This window comes from Chiloscyllium plagiosum, chromosome 7 (genome assembly GCF_004010195.1).
Source record: "Chiloscyllium plagiosum isolate BGI_BamShark_2017 chromosome 7, ASM401019v2, whole genome shotgun sequence".
Classification (NCBI taxonomy): Eukaryota; Metazoa; Chordata; class Chondrichthyes; order Orectolobiformes; family Hemiscylliidae; genus Chiloscyllium; species Chiloscyllium plagiosum.
Window position 1 is genome coordinate 45,122,072 of NC_057716.1, and position 16,261 is coordinate 45,138,332.

Here is a 16,261-nt window from a genome sequence, read left to right on the forward strand (position 1 = left end):
CAAAGTATGAATAAATATATAACCAAAACACAAATGCTGAAAAAATTAGAAATATTCAGCAGGTCAGACAGCATCCGCGGAGGGTAATCGAGCTGAAGTTTCAGTCGTTTTCTGGCATTTTCTGTTTTATTTCAAATTCCCAGTATTTAGCCTTTCATTAAATAAATGTCTGCCTTTTTTGGGCCAGTTCCTAATTACAGTGTATTATTTTTTATAAAACTAAAATAGACGTATAAGGACAGAATAAACCATGTTTTGATAAATTAGTATCCACACGTGCAGGCTTTGTGGTTTGTCCCACACTAGACGCACTGCAGTGTGTAAATTTGTTGTTTAATTTAGAATCTAGCAATTCAGGGTGCGTCTCCTACTAATTACGAAAACGTAAAGTGATGCTCTGTAGTGTTGGGAAATAGTAATTAATTAATATCTGCATTGGCACTTATATCAACATCTCCATTAATATTTGTACCACGTCGTTGCATTTACTAAACCTTTACCTGTTGTAAGAAACACTATGCTTGACGTTGTTAAATCATTTTGTTGAAGTATCCTAGAATAATTTAACAATTTCGCCTAGGCCATGGACAAAGGTTTCTCAAGTTGTGAAATAGATTGAAGAAATTGAAATCTAATTTAGCATTTATTGTTTATATTTATATATATACATATATACGTGCAACAGACACATGCATATAAATAGACATGAAAATTTGTATCACGACTCCATCACATACTCCAAAAATGGATTTAAGAATTTCTTCCAGAGACCTCATGAATTTAACACAGTATTTTGTGGGACCACTGCTTAAGAGTAACCTCAAAATAAACAATTCCAATCGTCTGTGTCTGATACGACTTTTCACGATATTGTCACATCTGATTTGTAATTACTAAATAAATGTCATTTTTCTGTATTTCCTAATTTTGTAAACTGTGATGTTCTGATGTACAGTACACTTTCTCCAAATTACACGAATAATTGTAGCATGTCAAATAACTTAAGTTCTACTTACTAAACAAAGTAAGTAGTTTGCCCCATGTTAGACAGAATAATTTCTTAGAAAATATTCTTGTTAAGTAAACGTGCTATTGTACTTTCAAACAACCATAACACTAAAATGGTCAAATCAGAATAGTTGACAATATCCCAGAGTGGAGAAAGAGGAGGATTCCAGTCTCCAGTAAACCATTACAATATTAAATGTTTGGGATCGCAGTGGAATCGTATTTCACACTCAAGAGAAGGTTAGATTCGTGGTCAGTTCTCGAATTCGAGTTTCCCGGTTCATTTTCTTCAGCTTCATTCTGCGATTTTGAAACCAGATCTTGACTTGTCTGTCGGTCAGATTCACGCTCTTACTTATCTCTAGACGGCGCTCACGAGTCAGATACATATTAAATAAAAACTCTTTTTCTAATTCCAGTGTCTGATATTTTGTATAAGGACATCTCTTCTTCCTTCCACTCTTTGCTGTTAGCCAGTTGCTTATTGGAGTTTTGATCTCTTCTAGCAGAAGTAAGAAATAAGAAATGAGATTTTAGCAAACATGTCTTTAACATAATAATTCAAGCAAAACCCAGACAATACGGTTGAACATAATCCTGACATCTTAAGTTATACACAGCGCAGCAAACCTCTGCACGTTCTTCGCTTGTTGCCAAATAGTCAAAACAAATAAACACACAATTTGGGGTAATCCAAAGATCGAATCTCTTATTAACGCAAGGAAACTTTCTTAAAAATACTTTAGATATTGACAAAGACTATTATATCTCAGGTTTTTGGGTAGCTTTCTTTGCGAATTGTAAAATATATTCCAGAGCATTAAAGATGCACGGAAATCAGACAATTCGTCAGATACGATGTATGATTAGTAGGCAATACTATTACTTGTGAATGGAATGTAAAGACGTAGGTTAGTTGCACCGACAGGCTTTTCACCAAAAAGTCGTTTTTCAACTTCATAACGTAAATTTAATGATTGCAAAATCCTGACAGCACAAACCTATGTCGCTATGACAATAATTCCTGAGGTAAATCTTAGGCTATTAAACATACTATCGCTGCCACTTATCGAACAGGTTAATTGGAATTTATGATTGTACGTGCTAGCAATATTTCACGTTCTTAGTATGAAACTTCTATCATAGTTCATTGTGATATGTTACATATCCAACATAAACTATACCAGGGAAAACGACCGTTCTAACTGCGACTAGCACTTTCCAATCGAATCTTTCCAAGTCAGCAAATGGTGGAAGTAGCTTACTTTTCACAATAGAGTGAGTAAGACAGAGCTTGCACTGTGGCCCTAAATATAGAAATAGGTATTCTTAATATTTGTAGTTCATGATTGCTAAAACTTTCGGGTTAAACCTTAGGAGTGGATTAGGAGACGCATGGCAACACTAAAATGAAATTATCAAGGTTAGACTGACATCTGTAAATGATTTGTTGGCTTTTGCTACGTCATTAACAATGTAATAGTATTACGGAGCATATTTTCCAACATGTCATAAAATAAAGCTATCCTTTTATACGACATTTATCAGACTTTGTTTCACGTTTGTAATTATGGGTGATCAGAAATACACATAAACCAGTCAAATATACTGCTCTAACAAAGTTATGCATTGCAGTGACTATGTAAGCTTTTGGATCGGCTGTACGATGTTACCATGTTCACATTCAATGTTTTAAATGCTCACCTTTAGTCTCGTTATCCGACAGTTCCGAGCCAGATTCGGCTTCCTCAGCGGGTACACTGGCCTCCACTAAATTCGGCTTTGGTTCAGGAGTTTCCACATAAATCCCCTTAATGGATTCCTGCGCATTTGGCTTCTCGTTTATTTTCCCTTCCATTGGTGACTGGTTGGATACCTGGAGTTTACTGATAAGCCCTAGATTTGACTGCGGCATTACATTTGAACGGATCTCCCCAGCTGGACTATAATCCAGGCTTTTCTCCAATGGATAAGCCTGACAGAGTCTGAAATATCCCGGGATGGGAATCTCAGGATTTTCAATCGAACAGTTTTCGGACACCAGTCTGGGATAGGTAGAGATTGCGGTCGGATTGAGTTTCGCCCGTTTATCTGAATTATACATGCAGCAAGTGCTTTCCTCCTTTATGCTAGCAGGGAAGGAGCACGTGGGCATCTGTGGAGTAACAGGTTGTTCAATTCGGCATGGTCTAGAATGGTCAGGCCAGCCATCTACCTGAGATATATACGGATGAACGCTGATGCTCATATTTTGATGGCTAACCTCTCCTCGTTTATTCATGGTCGGGAGCAGTCCACAGGTCTGCATTCCGTAAGTTCCCATATCCGTGCTCGATGGCATGTACATAGAGCTGCTTGAATAGAAACCGTCACCCCGACACGCACTAATCAGGGAATCTACTAAAAACGAGTTCGTAGCGGGAGAGCTATTGGGGCAGGACATTTTGAAGAGTAATTTGAAGGAGGCAGATGATGTCCTTTGTAAGCTGACATCTCTAACAAAACATTCCCTGTGTAATTGTGGATGCCTCGGTAGAATCACATGACTACTGGGCCAATGGAATTTGAAAATGGCCTTGAAGCACTACCTCCCCGTACATCACATGATCCACAACCGGTTGAATTTGAGCTTAACTGTGGACAACAGCGACACCTACAACAGCATTTCAAAAGCGGCACCCACTCCAGCTCATTTAATCCCCACACCGACCAGGACTCAAACGTTTCATCAAAGCCATTCCTCATACTGTATAATCTTACCTCAAACAACAGTGATGATCGTGCTGCTAAAATCCAATCATTTCGTTTTCGATAAGCTGAAAGAAAAGGATAGAAGAAAAAAATCGCTGTAATTTCTGGACTTTGGAAATTAAAACATAGTCCTTGTTTGAAAATGTCGGCGAAATGAAACGTGTACAGAGCAGGTTTCTGATCTGATTGTTTTTGCAGTTTCAGCGATGCCGGCGGTGCATCAATTGCTTGCATAGTGCATAACACGGCTTTTAGATGTATATAAACCTAGGGACCGTGCACATTGCTCTGATGTGAACCAAACATTTGGTGAAATCAGTGTAAGAATTGTTTTTTTTTGTATTTTTTTATCTGCATTCACTGGTCCAACTTTTTCCTTGATAGCATTCAATTATAATTAGTGGAAAACATGAAAAACATTTCAATATATAATAAAACTAATGTAAGTTCCGAAAATTGACCTTTACCAGCGGCGATAAGAGTCCACATTTGAATTTCCGTAAAACATCTTACGCTCTGTACTTTCCATTAAGGTAGCTAGAGTGCAGGCTTTCAGATGTTGACGCCAAACACTTCAATAATGTAATTGCATTTGAACATTTGCACAGGCACCTTCCAACACTGTGGCTGAGCAAAAACACGATTTGCAATCCTTGCTATTAGTTTAGGGGATATAAATTTAGTCGGTGCTTCTGGTGTTTGGTCTCGACTAGCTTATCCTAAAAATAGATCTTAATTTTCTAATTCTCTCACACGTTTATGTTGAGCTGTTGATAACTAAGTTGGACATGTGCCAACAATCGACAACCAAAACATCGCCAAAAGCAACGGAAAGACACACACCGTATTTTCTCCCCAGCGCCAGCAGTGATAGTGCTTGATATTTTCGGGATTCACTCTTGTGGATGGAGTTGCAGAACTGTGTTAACACCGCTTGCAGCTATTTTTCAGAACGCTCCAACTGGAGAAAATTTGCCGTTTAACAGTACATACCTACTTCCGGTCACTGGGAGAATCCTTTGGAGTTCAAGAAAATGTAAACCACGATGGGCATCAGCTATGGAGCAGCTATGGGAAGTACACACAAAGCCGACGAGATTTTCTTCTCAGCAAGACGAACAGGAAAGGGGACAGTGTCAGGGTCAAGGCTGTCACGGTTCCTCTCTTTACTTCTTTTGGGATGTAAATGTACTGTTGAAAATGTTATCGGATTTTGCGAATGTTAGCCTAAATTAAACTTCAAAAATTCTACAGATATTCAAAATGAACAAGAAGACGTATAAATACCTGCGAGACTTGTAAGTCATACTGAAGAGAATATAAGACCATTTCCGTAGATTATTTGCGGCTCTTTATTTGTACAACGTATTTTTGATTTGATAGGTTTTGTGATCCAAATCTGTACTGTTAACATTCAGGCGCCCGTGCACTGCTAAGTTTTAGGCTCAGTTGAAGCGAACACCGATTCTAAGCCATAACTTCGTACACTATGCCTTGATGTTGCGTCGCACATACAAATCATTGCAATCAATTAATATTTCAAGTTATACATAATTATCTGAATCTTATTCATTCCAAATAAATCACAATCCTGTTCTTAACACCTAATCTTGTGTGAGCAAAAGGCAACCAACTTGGCTTTGAATGTTCTTCAACTGTATTTTTTCTGCATGAAATCATTCAGCAGAACTGAAAGAATAACTTAAGAGGCGAGCAATAAGACAGGGCAGGTAATGCATCCATTTGAATCAATGAGACATCAGTAACAATGCTCTTATTAGTTAATTCGTCGTCTGAATTAAAAATGGGAGTTGGTATGGATTGAAGCAAAACTAACCTTCTAGGCAAGGCCAGGAGTAGTGGGATAAGGGAAAACCAGTTGTTGTTTTGGGTGTTTTAGAATTATTTTGTAACATGCTTGAATATATGTAAACTGAAAAAAAAACGCTTGGTGCACTGATTTTGGCATTATATTTACCCTCGTCAAATATCATAACGGAAAATCATAACGCCTGATTAGTGTAAACGTGAATAGTTTGTCTCCAAGTAAAATAATATTTCACAGTCATTGTTTTACTATTTATAATGCATACAGCGACTGTATCTGGAGTAATATGATGATTCAACAACTGCTGGGAGCAATAGGCTAAGCTGGATGGTTTGTTTATGTATACAACGAATTGTTGAACAAGAGCCAACAGTGTGCCTTTATTACAATACACCTCCTCATAATATAAATAAGATTCGAATTCATGGTGAACAAAGTCAAACCAATTGTGATTTTGTAAGCGACGAAAAGTAAAACATCTAGGATGGTGACTTGGGAAGTAAGAAAGACAAGGCCCGATGCAGACAAATATTTCTTGCAGCCTTGAACGAGAGAATTCTCGGGATCCTGAGGCCTGCACAATACAGAACTGGTATTTATATCCAAATTATTATCTCAAAACTGAATAGCATTCAGAAAATAGTGTTATATTTGAATGGGCAACGCATAGCTCAAAGTGTTTTCACCAGGAAGTCTTTTTTTCATTTACTACAGTATCCTCAGCTCAGTGTCAGCAACTTGTGCAGTCCATTCATTGGCACCTTACATTTGCCGTCGCATTATACCGGCTATGTTAAAAGCAACATTAGTTAGTAATATTATTTCGTAAGCCTTTGCCGTAATGCGTTTGTATTTATGCGTCCATTTATCAAATTGCTAAGCAGGAAATTGCTAAATCTGCAAAACCACTTTAACATTTTCGTCTACATTTACAATATTATTTATTCACAATAGTCTGTTGTTGGTTGTGTTACTATTCTTATATAAAGCAAAGCAATTATCGCTGGTTATCATGAACCAAGCCTTACTATTACACTGCAGCAATTGCCAGGATTGCATGTCAAGTAAACAAAATAATTTAATTGTATCAAGCGGTCCTCTATGATACACTATAATTGTTCATTTCAATGTACTCAAATAAAATGATTAGTTTGTAAACCTATATCATAAGACCCCTAGTATGATAAAAAAAACTCATAAAATATTACGACTGTAGACACGCAGGAATTAACGGCTATGAAATCTTTGAACTATAGAGTTTCCTGGTATGCAGGGGAAAAGATTACAATATCAAATACAGTTATCATGAGAGTACACTAAACTCATGCAGAGCTGGGTTTTAGTGTAGGAAAGATTATATTGATAGCAACTAGAAAGTGAATTGACTGATTAGTCTCCGAACGATACTTCAATGTTTAATAACGTAGTTATAAGCTGTTTATGGGAGAAATGTTACACACAATCCTCCCTAAATTAAGTCTAATGATGGAGCTTAATTAAAACCTCGTCTTGCATTAAAGCGCCAATGTGGTATGTGATTTGCTGGAAGGACTGTGTACAAGGCAAGCTTATTGAATGCTAGATTTAAACAGGAACATGAAGGCTGCATTATTGCATTTGCACTGCTTGCAACATTGCAGAAAGCAACAGTTCCCTTCCGTACAGACACATGCCAACAACAACTTTATTGTCAAAACCATGGAAAGAACAGTTAAGTTCGAAAAAAGTTGGCTGTATAATTTTTAAATCTTTGCAGTGCGGGTGTTTTGATTGATTTGTTTCTGTTTTTTCTCGTACCGTTAACCAAGCTGTTGGCCCTGTACTTTGATGGAGGCTCACATTTCTCCTTTCAGGCTTCCCACTAGCCTAAACTGGCATGGTCTTGTGACCATGAAACCGCCAGCCGTTTGTACCTTCACTTTCACCTTGAATCTTTTGACCGTTTTGCCACGCTCAGAACTCAAAATGAAAGGTTGTTAGCTTGACGCGCCTGCTATTAATTTCAGCTTGAGCTTTTGTTTATGGTTGACAGATAAATGTAACAAAGATTGAAATAAGCTATACTCTTTAGCCGAAATAGTTCATAAATATCCAACTAAAATGCGTACTGAAGCTTACCTCGTCCTATATTAGTTTGTCAACACTGTTGATTTTTTTAAAAAAACCTTCTCATGTTACTTGTAAATACTTCGGAAATATTTTTGGTTACGAGCGTTTTCAGTTAAATTGTGAGTGAAAGCTAAATTATATTGAATACAATTGCCGCATTAATTATGTCCGATTACAAATTGCGAACGACTAGCAACTGAGTGCCACATATTAAAATCAATTCACTCCTTGTCACATTAAATAAACTATTGCGTTTCTACTATGAGTAACTACCATATGTATCAAGAAACATTTCAACGTCTCGGAATATTAGCATGCTCATGTTTTAAATTCAACGCGTTTTATCTGAGTCGAATTAACATGATGTCACCATCGTGTAAAATAACTGGACAGGTAAATATTTCCTTTTCAAAACACTTTTCAGTCATAAAAATACATTACATAAATAAGTGCAAAACAAATTTTTCTCGCACAATTTGGCTAAAGTACTGAACTGACGAGAATATAGTGGCCAACTGTGAATAAACTAGCCTTTCCACAATCAGGGAGTTAACTCTTTTTCTGAAACTTCCTTTTGGACAAATAGGACATGTAAATCAAAATAACTTATTGATTAAGCAAGCATTAAAAGCGTTGGAACGGGAATTAGTGACTATCACGGGTACTGCGATCAACCACTTTGACAATTTAGAAAGCATTCAGTCTGTTTTACAGGACATTACGCATTATTTCCTGCCGCACAATAGAATTATTGCAAAATGCTCATCATAAGAGAAATGAATATTCTGCTGATTACGTATTCTGTAACAACTCAACTATCACTGTGAATGTGGAACAAAAGGAGAGGATACACTACCATTAGACTGGGAAATGATACTTTTTTTTATTCCACTTTAATTGTTCATAGAAAATTGTCGCCAGATATTTCTTGTTACCAGCTCTGAGAAAATGCTGTCGTTATTGATTTTTTTTCCTTGAAGTAGACACTCCTTAAAGATTCCATTTTTCGCTTCTACAAAAGAAAGTAGCAATTTAACAGACAGCAAGAATGTAGACAGTATTCCTTTGTCATTTTAAGAGTTGGAAATCAGTGGTGAACCCTAAGTCAGTATCGAGATGAAATGTATTGCCTGAAATATTGCTTGACTATCCAACATTATTCATTTCAAAACCCCGCTAAAACTGTCTGGATTGTGCAGACGTTACAAGGAGGAATGCGGTATTGAGAAGGAGATGATTCAGATACTGTGCTGCCATTTAAATCGACCACATCGCCAGAAAGTAAACGTAACTATTTAGTAATTTTCATAACGTTGGATGTTTGATTTTATCATTTTCACTTATTGTTACATGGTTTCGCATAATTTCCCAACCTAATGGCATTCTATCCTCTCCGTTCTTTTCCGCATTCACTTTGTTGGTTTGAGTTTTAGAGAATAATGTATCAACTCGGATATATTCCTTATGTTGCATGTTTGCGTTTGGCTCTGTTCCATTACATTGTAACTTCGCTCAATAACTCCGATCAACAAACTTAAGCGAATATACCGAGTGAAAGTTAATAAATCTTTCCAAATAATGCAATTGGCAAATTGGTTTTATTTATTCGGGACTCACTACGATGTAAAAAGTTACGCCTTAATTTTTGACGCCAACAGTAAGCAAACTTACGATTGCACTGAACCGATTTGCATTTAATCCCAAACTTCGACACGATGTTCCAGATATATGACAGAAACAAGGATAACTTAATCAGTTGGCATACTGACATTATTTCAGTTAATTTCCTATTCATCCCCGAAAGCCGTTACCAATATATTGGTGGTCTGGACTAAACCGTAGAGCTACAGCGCGCCGCCGTGTGGCCATTTGCAGAATTAACTGTCCTGGCAATCATTGCAAACTAGCCTCGCTGTTTTGACATTTTTTAATGACCCTAATCAAGTTATATATGCTATGGCAATTTAAGTAAGATATTCAGATAGTAAAATTATGCTTAGAACAGTACCGTGTGTTATATAGATACAGAGAAATTAGAATGGCAATGATTGCTGCGGAAATTCTATTGAAACGTAAATTATATTCTCCCACATTTCCATGGAAACCGAAACACTCGTGGCTGATTGGTATAATGTATAAACGCATGATGAAGATTTTTGACCAGTTCAGCCTGCATGAGAATAGCCTATATGGAAAGATGCTGCTCTTAACGGCTAAGCATAGAAGAACAAAGGAACCTTCGTATTTAATAATGTTGCACAAAAGCCCTAAGTGTGTATTATTGAATGTAACTTTTCGAAAGCACAACTACTCATCTACAATAGAGATAAGAAAAACTGATTTTTCACATTGATCTTTTTGTAGCCTTCAGCATGCGCATTTTAGTATAACGTGGTTTAGTAACATGTTGAAGCTTTTGTCTTTAGGAGGGAAGCTGTAAGAACAACCCAACAGCCACCAGGCGCCTCTGTCTTCCAAAAGGTTAAAGGTGACGACCTTGACATTATAGAAGTTCAAAGGCAACATTATACGAATTCTCTTTTCGAAACATACTTCAACATACCCACGAGCAGATGCGACTTTTTCAGTTTCATTCGAATCTGAATTAAGTCCAACCAATATGTTTGATGGATCTTATCTGAGATCCAACTTTAAAAAAAAACTTTTTCATATGATGGACGTTATAAACTCAATTGCTTTTGTGTTTTCCTTCTTTTTAAATCTATTTTCTTTGATTTCTTTCTTTTCTTTTGTTTGCTATGTCGTGAGTAGAAGGTGTAATAAGTCGCCATTAAGCTGGTTAGAGCGGTCAACTTTACGATGTTGTCTAGACAGTTCAAGGTTTTGTAAACAGCAATGCTATGTCATGCGGCACGGAAACTTGGCAAGTCCTTTTCGAAAGAAAACGTAAAAGTTTTGAGAAGTCTTGCTCACTTCTTTGTCACTGAGACACTGATGTGTTTATAAATTTAAATGCACCTCAAATTAGGATTCAGCTTCTTTTTAAAAATGCTTTGCTGTTAACGTTCTGTACAAGAAAATGAAATTTGTCAGTTCATTCCCAGGCCAAAACACATTTAATCCAATTATGGATACAAAACTTGTAATTAACTATCATGTTTACAGTCAAAACACAAAGTAAATATTCTGCTTTTCATTTTAAACAAAACCATTCGCAGAAAGGCGCAATCTATGAGCCAGACATTAATTTGCAAAATAAACAATTAAGAATGCTGGAAAGGCCCAGCATTTCAGGCACCATCTGGTATATTTCAGATTGCCAACAACCGCATAACTTTGGCCTTTGCAACAAATTGTACTGTACTGCATTTCAGAGATAAACAATATTTGCTTTTTTTCCTGGGACAACTTGAGGCCTACGGTCAGACTGTTTAGCACACTCTAGCCATCTATTCATTAAAAAAGCTTTATTGATAAGATTTTTTATACGGCTTTTATTCATTTGAGACAAAACACATTTTAACACATGCATTTACCATGATATGTCAATTAGTATGTAATCTTAAAACAAAATTATCATTATAACAGCGTTAGACATCTCTAGCTATAGTTTTGTTTAATTACTTAAAGAAATACAATGGAAAAAGTAAACTAATAAATATGGATTTTTTTAATGAGGATACACACAGCTTGAACGAGTATGGTTAGTCTAGCTGCACAATGACTATAACGCAAATAAAAAATGCTATATTATCTGATTGACCTATCGCTTAAAACGAAAGATTGCTCCATTTCAGCCCTCTGTTACCCCGGTTTATCGTTTAAATTCTTCGGTTGGAACTGAATAACCCAAATACTGAGGTAAGAATGTTCTCTAACAACACGTTACGGTCATGGTTCCCGCACAACCGTGTCACCTTAGATCCAAAGTTACATCGATCGTAGTAAGGACAGTTTTTTTTCTCCGCGTAAGAACAACAAAATTATCCTCTCATCCTTGCAGACACTCCTTCTGTAAATAAATATTGACTAAGGCAAAGGGGAATTGCTGGAAGATAATCCACAGAGTAAATTGTATCACAGTCACAATAAAGGATTGGCAGTAAAAAAGTGCAGCCGGTCTCTGCTGAGTTTCTTTTCTTTCATTCTTCGATTCTGGAACCAAATTTTGACTTGTCGATCGGTAAGATTTAACATTCTCGATAACTGTAAGCGTTTTTCTTTGTTTATGTAAACGTTGAAGAAAAATTCTCGTTCAAGTTCCCGGATTTGGTATTTGGTATAAGGGCATCTCTTCTTTCTGCATCGCAGGGGGCCTGATGGAAGTAGGTTTTAAATATAACGTTACAAACGACCATATCCAAACAGACGTGCTCTTAAACTCTTGCACTTAAATTCGATACCAAAGGATGTACATAATGCTCATAGTTCAGCATATCTATTCAGCATATCCTGATTTCAATATTTATTGTCTGATACATTTATTTTAAATGAATGCACTTAATTACGCTTCCACTTTCTGAAGTTTGATTTCCGTTATATTTCCATTGAAAACGGCAATAACAGGAGGAGACACATAAATGCAACCACGCCTTGTTAATATGGAACAAAAATGCACAAGTAATCAATTGAAGTGCGAAATAAACTCTTTGGTCAAATCGCAATGATATTACCGAAATCGTTTTATAATGGTAAAATGGACAATTGGTGATTTTTCATATTCACGAAGCCCACCTAAACCGATTTCCCGTCGTAAACAATCTTTACAACTTTAAAACAGATCTTATAGGGTATATAAAATCCTTCGTCTGCTTATAAAATTTCACATAAAATCTGTGAGACAAAATGTGTTGGCCCTGTATTCTAACCCTGCGTTCATACGGCACCTACCAGATAGGCTGCTTTTCTCGGCCCCGATGTTACTGGAGGACTCGACGGTGTTTTTTCCGGTTGTACTTTCTTTCTCCTGGCCGGAAGAAAATTTGTCAGATGCTGTGATGGTCTTGTGCATCGACCCAGACTTTTCGCTTAACTGTTCATAGTTCGAGCAGTCAGAAATCCCATAAGCTGTCTCAAAAAACTGATCAAAGCCTTGAGGAAGTATTCCATTCCTCCCCACCGCCGTGTAGAAATTGCAAGATGGATTTGAGCCTGCACGCTGGCTGTATACAGGATCATTTTTAAACAGCATTCCCGTCCTGGTCGGTGGTTGGATATAGTCCCTATGCATTATTTCTTCTGCAGAACAGTAAGGGGCATAATTGCTCCTATAATGCCATTTAGTTGAATGTTCTAACCCGTAATCTCTGAACGACACCTCTCGGACAGGTTGAACTTGTGTTAAATTAGAGGAGTAAGGAAATGTCATTTGGCAAGTAGTGCTCTGCGGTAAAAATGTTGATACTGACGAGAAATCTGGGGCTGAAACATAGTACGTGCAGCTGGGCAAATACATGCTGGAGGCGCAGCTACCACGGTCTTCAAACTCTGTCATATTTTGTTTTCGGAGTTGCGAGCCCAAATGATCAGGATCGATGATGTTAAACATGCTCCATGTATTCTCCGCTAAAAACCGACGAACAGGGTCCGCGAAAGAAAAAAATTGGAAACGCAAGCTGACGTGCAATTCATCCTGATTGATTCTAAGGGCAAACGAGTCATGTGATCCACTGTCGGAATTACCATAGATCAGTTTTGGTCATTAAGATCCATCCTTTGCAACTCGAAGGTATTACTCTCGAAATTAACCTATCGGCTTTCAGTGTCGGCTAGGTAGCTCGTTTAACTCATAGTGCCAAAGATTTGCCTTGTGACTAAGGATAAAGCAAACACTGTAACAAAATAATTTAATTTACACACCACAGTCTGTCACAGATACCTTTCTATATTTGGAAACTTCAAAAACATCTACGATGTTTCATTAACTGTTGAGGTCACGTTCCAACAAATAGGGCCAATGCAGATTCTGATATTTTTAAAATGCAAAAACAATAATCTGTCACAACTAACTAAGAAGATTTCCAAGCTGGATTTTGGCCGTTCACAAAAGCACAATACACAGTTTAAATTCAACTGCGTGATCAGGTTGGCGTGGTAATAGAATTTTCGACATTTGTCTCATGGTAAGAGATTAAGTGAAAAATGTCTATTATAGCGACAGACAATACCGGCATTTTTTCATTTTTATTTCGAAAGGCGTGTTTTTCATGGGTAAAATCGAGTTTAACAAATAATAAAATCGTTATCTACTGTTGAGCCTAGATTTATCAGATATTTAGAATAGGGGTTATAGATGCTGTAGCTTATATCGCACAAAATGACCATCCAATGACCCGATCACTTTAGAGTTTTGTTAGCTATGATTCATAAATATGTGAACTGAATCAGATTTTGAAGTTTGTTGCCTTGTGGACTGCGGCAACACTTTATAATTATTTCAGAATACGGTTGCGCCATAATATTAAGATTATTCCTTGCCGCAACACTGTGATCATTTCTAAAACATCAGGCTTGACCATTGTGTGAAATCTTTACTGCAATTTCAACTCATCATATTCGTGGTTAAAACCCACCGATGGAAGTTGCACGCAGAAGCTGGAGATGGCTTTTTGCAGGCCGGGAATTAAAACTAGCAATTTGTGTGGTTAATCCGTATTCTTTCCCATTTACAGAGCCTAGTATATGCAACCTACCAACCAAGAGGTTGACTTGGATGAAAGAAAAGTGCTTGAATCTGCAAATGAAAATTGTCTTCTGTCCTTTTAAGTGAAGGCCAGTCAAGCGAAGGACATCGAAGCGAATCCTTAAGTGTAACTGTTAAATGCGAATTGATTTAAAGAGGGAAAGGTGCGCTGAGAGAAAAATAATTAGAGAGAATATCTACTCATGTTCTAATTTACGTTTATTAACTCGTTAAATACTTGTCATTATCTATCATAACATTTATCGCGCACGACCAAGCAGGATGGATGTCTCTAATCGCTTTTTCCTTTGGTCAGTTCCAAATACACGGTTTATATTATATCTATTTGCCAATTAGTTCGAAATTCTGTTGTAATCAACTGGAGTACTCTGAGGATAAACCCAAATGAAAATACAATGAAAATGTAAATATCATTGATTCTAAACGGAATAATTGCTTAGTAGAATATTTTTTTTCTAAAGTTTTAATTCAAATTAAAATTTGGAAACCACAGATGCATTGAGCTTCGATTCGTTTATTCTTGCTTTAACCTTACGGCCGCATTTATAAAATGCGACATCCAGTGGCTGTTAATATAAAGTATATGAAATCGTATTGCATCAGTCGTTGAGGTCGAAAAACACATTGTTGTCTTTGCTTCTTGGAACATAACGATAGTAGTTAATATTAAATTAGACTGAGTTGATTATCATGTCCCCTCTGATCACTTAGACCGCAACATGCAGTGAAGTTACATTGAAACGAGGGCCGCTTGCCGAGTATCATTCCTACACAATGATTTGAAATGAGAAACACATAGTTTATATATTCATCTATGCTTATGTATTAACACATGTTAAAGAAATGTCTTCTTGAATGTATATTCCCTTTGTACAAAAAAATAATAATATCGTTGTGTGTTGTTTTCATGGAATTCGCTGAGGTATGCTCCGGTCATAATTTGACTTTCATTGTTCCATATAATGGTTGTAAAGATGAAATGTGCCGGCAATGGTCTCCAACTCATTTCTAAACTAGTACGAACTGGCCAATTAAATAACATTAGTCAACGTGTTAAAAGATCCGGTTCAGTACTGTGGCAAAAGCTGTAAAAGAGAAAAGGAATTAAAAGTGTCCTTTGTTCTCATCTCGTGTTCAGATGACCAGTTCGGCCTGTATTGAATACTAAATGAGGACAAATACCTAACAAGCTGCTTAACATCGACAAAGAACCAGAGGCGAGTCTGGCATACCAAGCTAAGAGGTTTACAGTTTATAAATTAGTATCGTCACTCTCTTACATGGAACAAAAGGCGATGTTCGAGGAAAGTTTGGTAGGCGTATTTTTCTCTTACGCAATTCTTCAAGTCGACGAGTTGTTGTTTCACGTTGACGTTCCAGGCAAAATATTAGCGTCTTCTTTGTGTTTTTGTCTAACTGCACGCAACATTAAGTATTTCGAATGTGAAAAAAACTCATTAGTCAAGCAAAGTCCACGATCAGTAGGTATGTTAGACTTGTGCAATCTAAAAAGAGACACTAACTTGACCTTAACTTTGTTATGGCGCCCCCAGTATCTGGAGAACATGTACAGACACCGTCTGGCAGACTGACCCATAAAAGTGAGATGAAAAAGAGATTCTGAAGGATTTCAACGTAATGTCGGACGAATTTCCAAAGCTCTGGCTCATACTTCTGCGGACACGATCGCTTTGTTACATTTTAATTTTGGAGTGATTACTTTTACTCACAATTATCAAACAAATTAATGTAAACATCTCTCTGGAATGATGTGCCACATTTATTTGCACTCGCCGTAAAATTAGTAAGGGGTAAAAAAACTGAAATTCAGCACCAGGCTCAGATTTCATCATCCGAAAATAAAACAGCAGCCGTTGGAAGAACAGAGTGATTCTGAACTT

The 16,261-nt window shown here is 37.0% G+C and overlaps 2 protein-coding genes across 5 annotated transcripts; both read right to left on the reverse strand.

The window, feature by feature from the left end:
* Nucleotides 1-624: 624 nt before the first annotated feature.
* Nucleotides 625-3,762, reverse strand: LOC122551524 (homeobox protein Hox-D10-like). Its single transcript, XM_043693540.1, is given in 3 exon segments — nt 625-1,510; nt 2,713-3,453; nt 3,456-3,762. Coding segments are annotated over 3 exon segments (1,059 nt in total). The 5' UTR covers nt 3,502-3,762; the 3' UTR covers nt 625-1,238.
* hoxd11a (homeobox D11a) lies at nt 1,427-14,335 on the reverse strand. Of its 4 annotated transcripts, none has more exons than XM_043693545.1 (4): nt 12,548-14,335; nt 9,368-11,973; nt 3,769-8,708; nt 1,427-1,510 (listed from the first exon to the last, which is right to left on the reverse strand). In XM_043693545.1, the coding sequence occupies exons 1-2, from the start codon at nt 13,203-13,205 to the stop codon at nt 11,741-11,743; spliced, it is 891 nt and encodes a 296-aa protein (XP_043549480.1). In that variant the 5' UTR covers nt 13,206-14,335; the 3' UTR covers nt 1,427-1,510; nt 3,769-8,708; nt 9,368-11,740. The 4 variants fall into 4 exon arrangements, with proteins under 4 accessions (XP_043549480.1, XP_043549482.1, XP_043549481.1 ...); XM_043693547.1 differs by having other exon boundaries at nt 3,769-3,824; nt 8,632-11,973; XM_043693546.1 differs by having other exon boundaries at nt 3,769-3,824; nt 8,553-11,973.
* Between the last annotated feature and the right edge of the window lie 1,926 nt (nt 14,336-16,261).

Excerpts from the sequence above, each read along its gene's own strand:
- hoxd11a (XM_043693545.1), bottom strand. The coding sequence starts at position 13,205 with ATGTTTAACATCATCGATCCTGATCATTTGGGCTCGCAACTCCGAAAA. Across the intron at positions 11,974-12,547 it reads CGAGAAAAGCAGCCTATCTG|GCCCCCTGCGATGCAGAAAG; the intron begins GTAGGTGCCGTA and ends TACTTCCATCAG.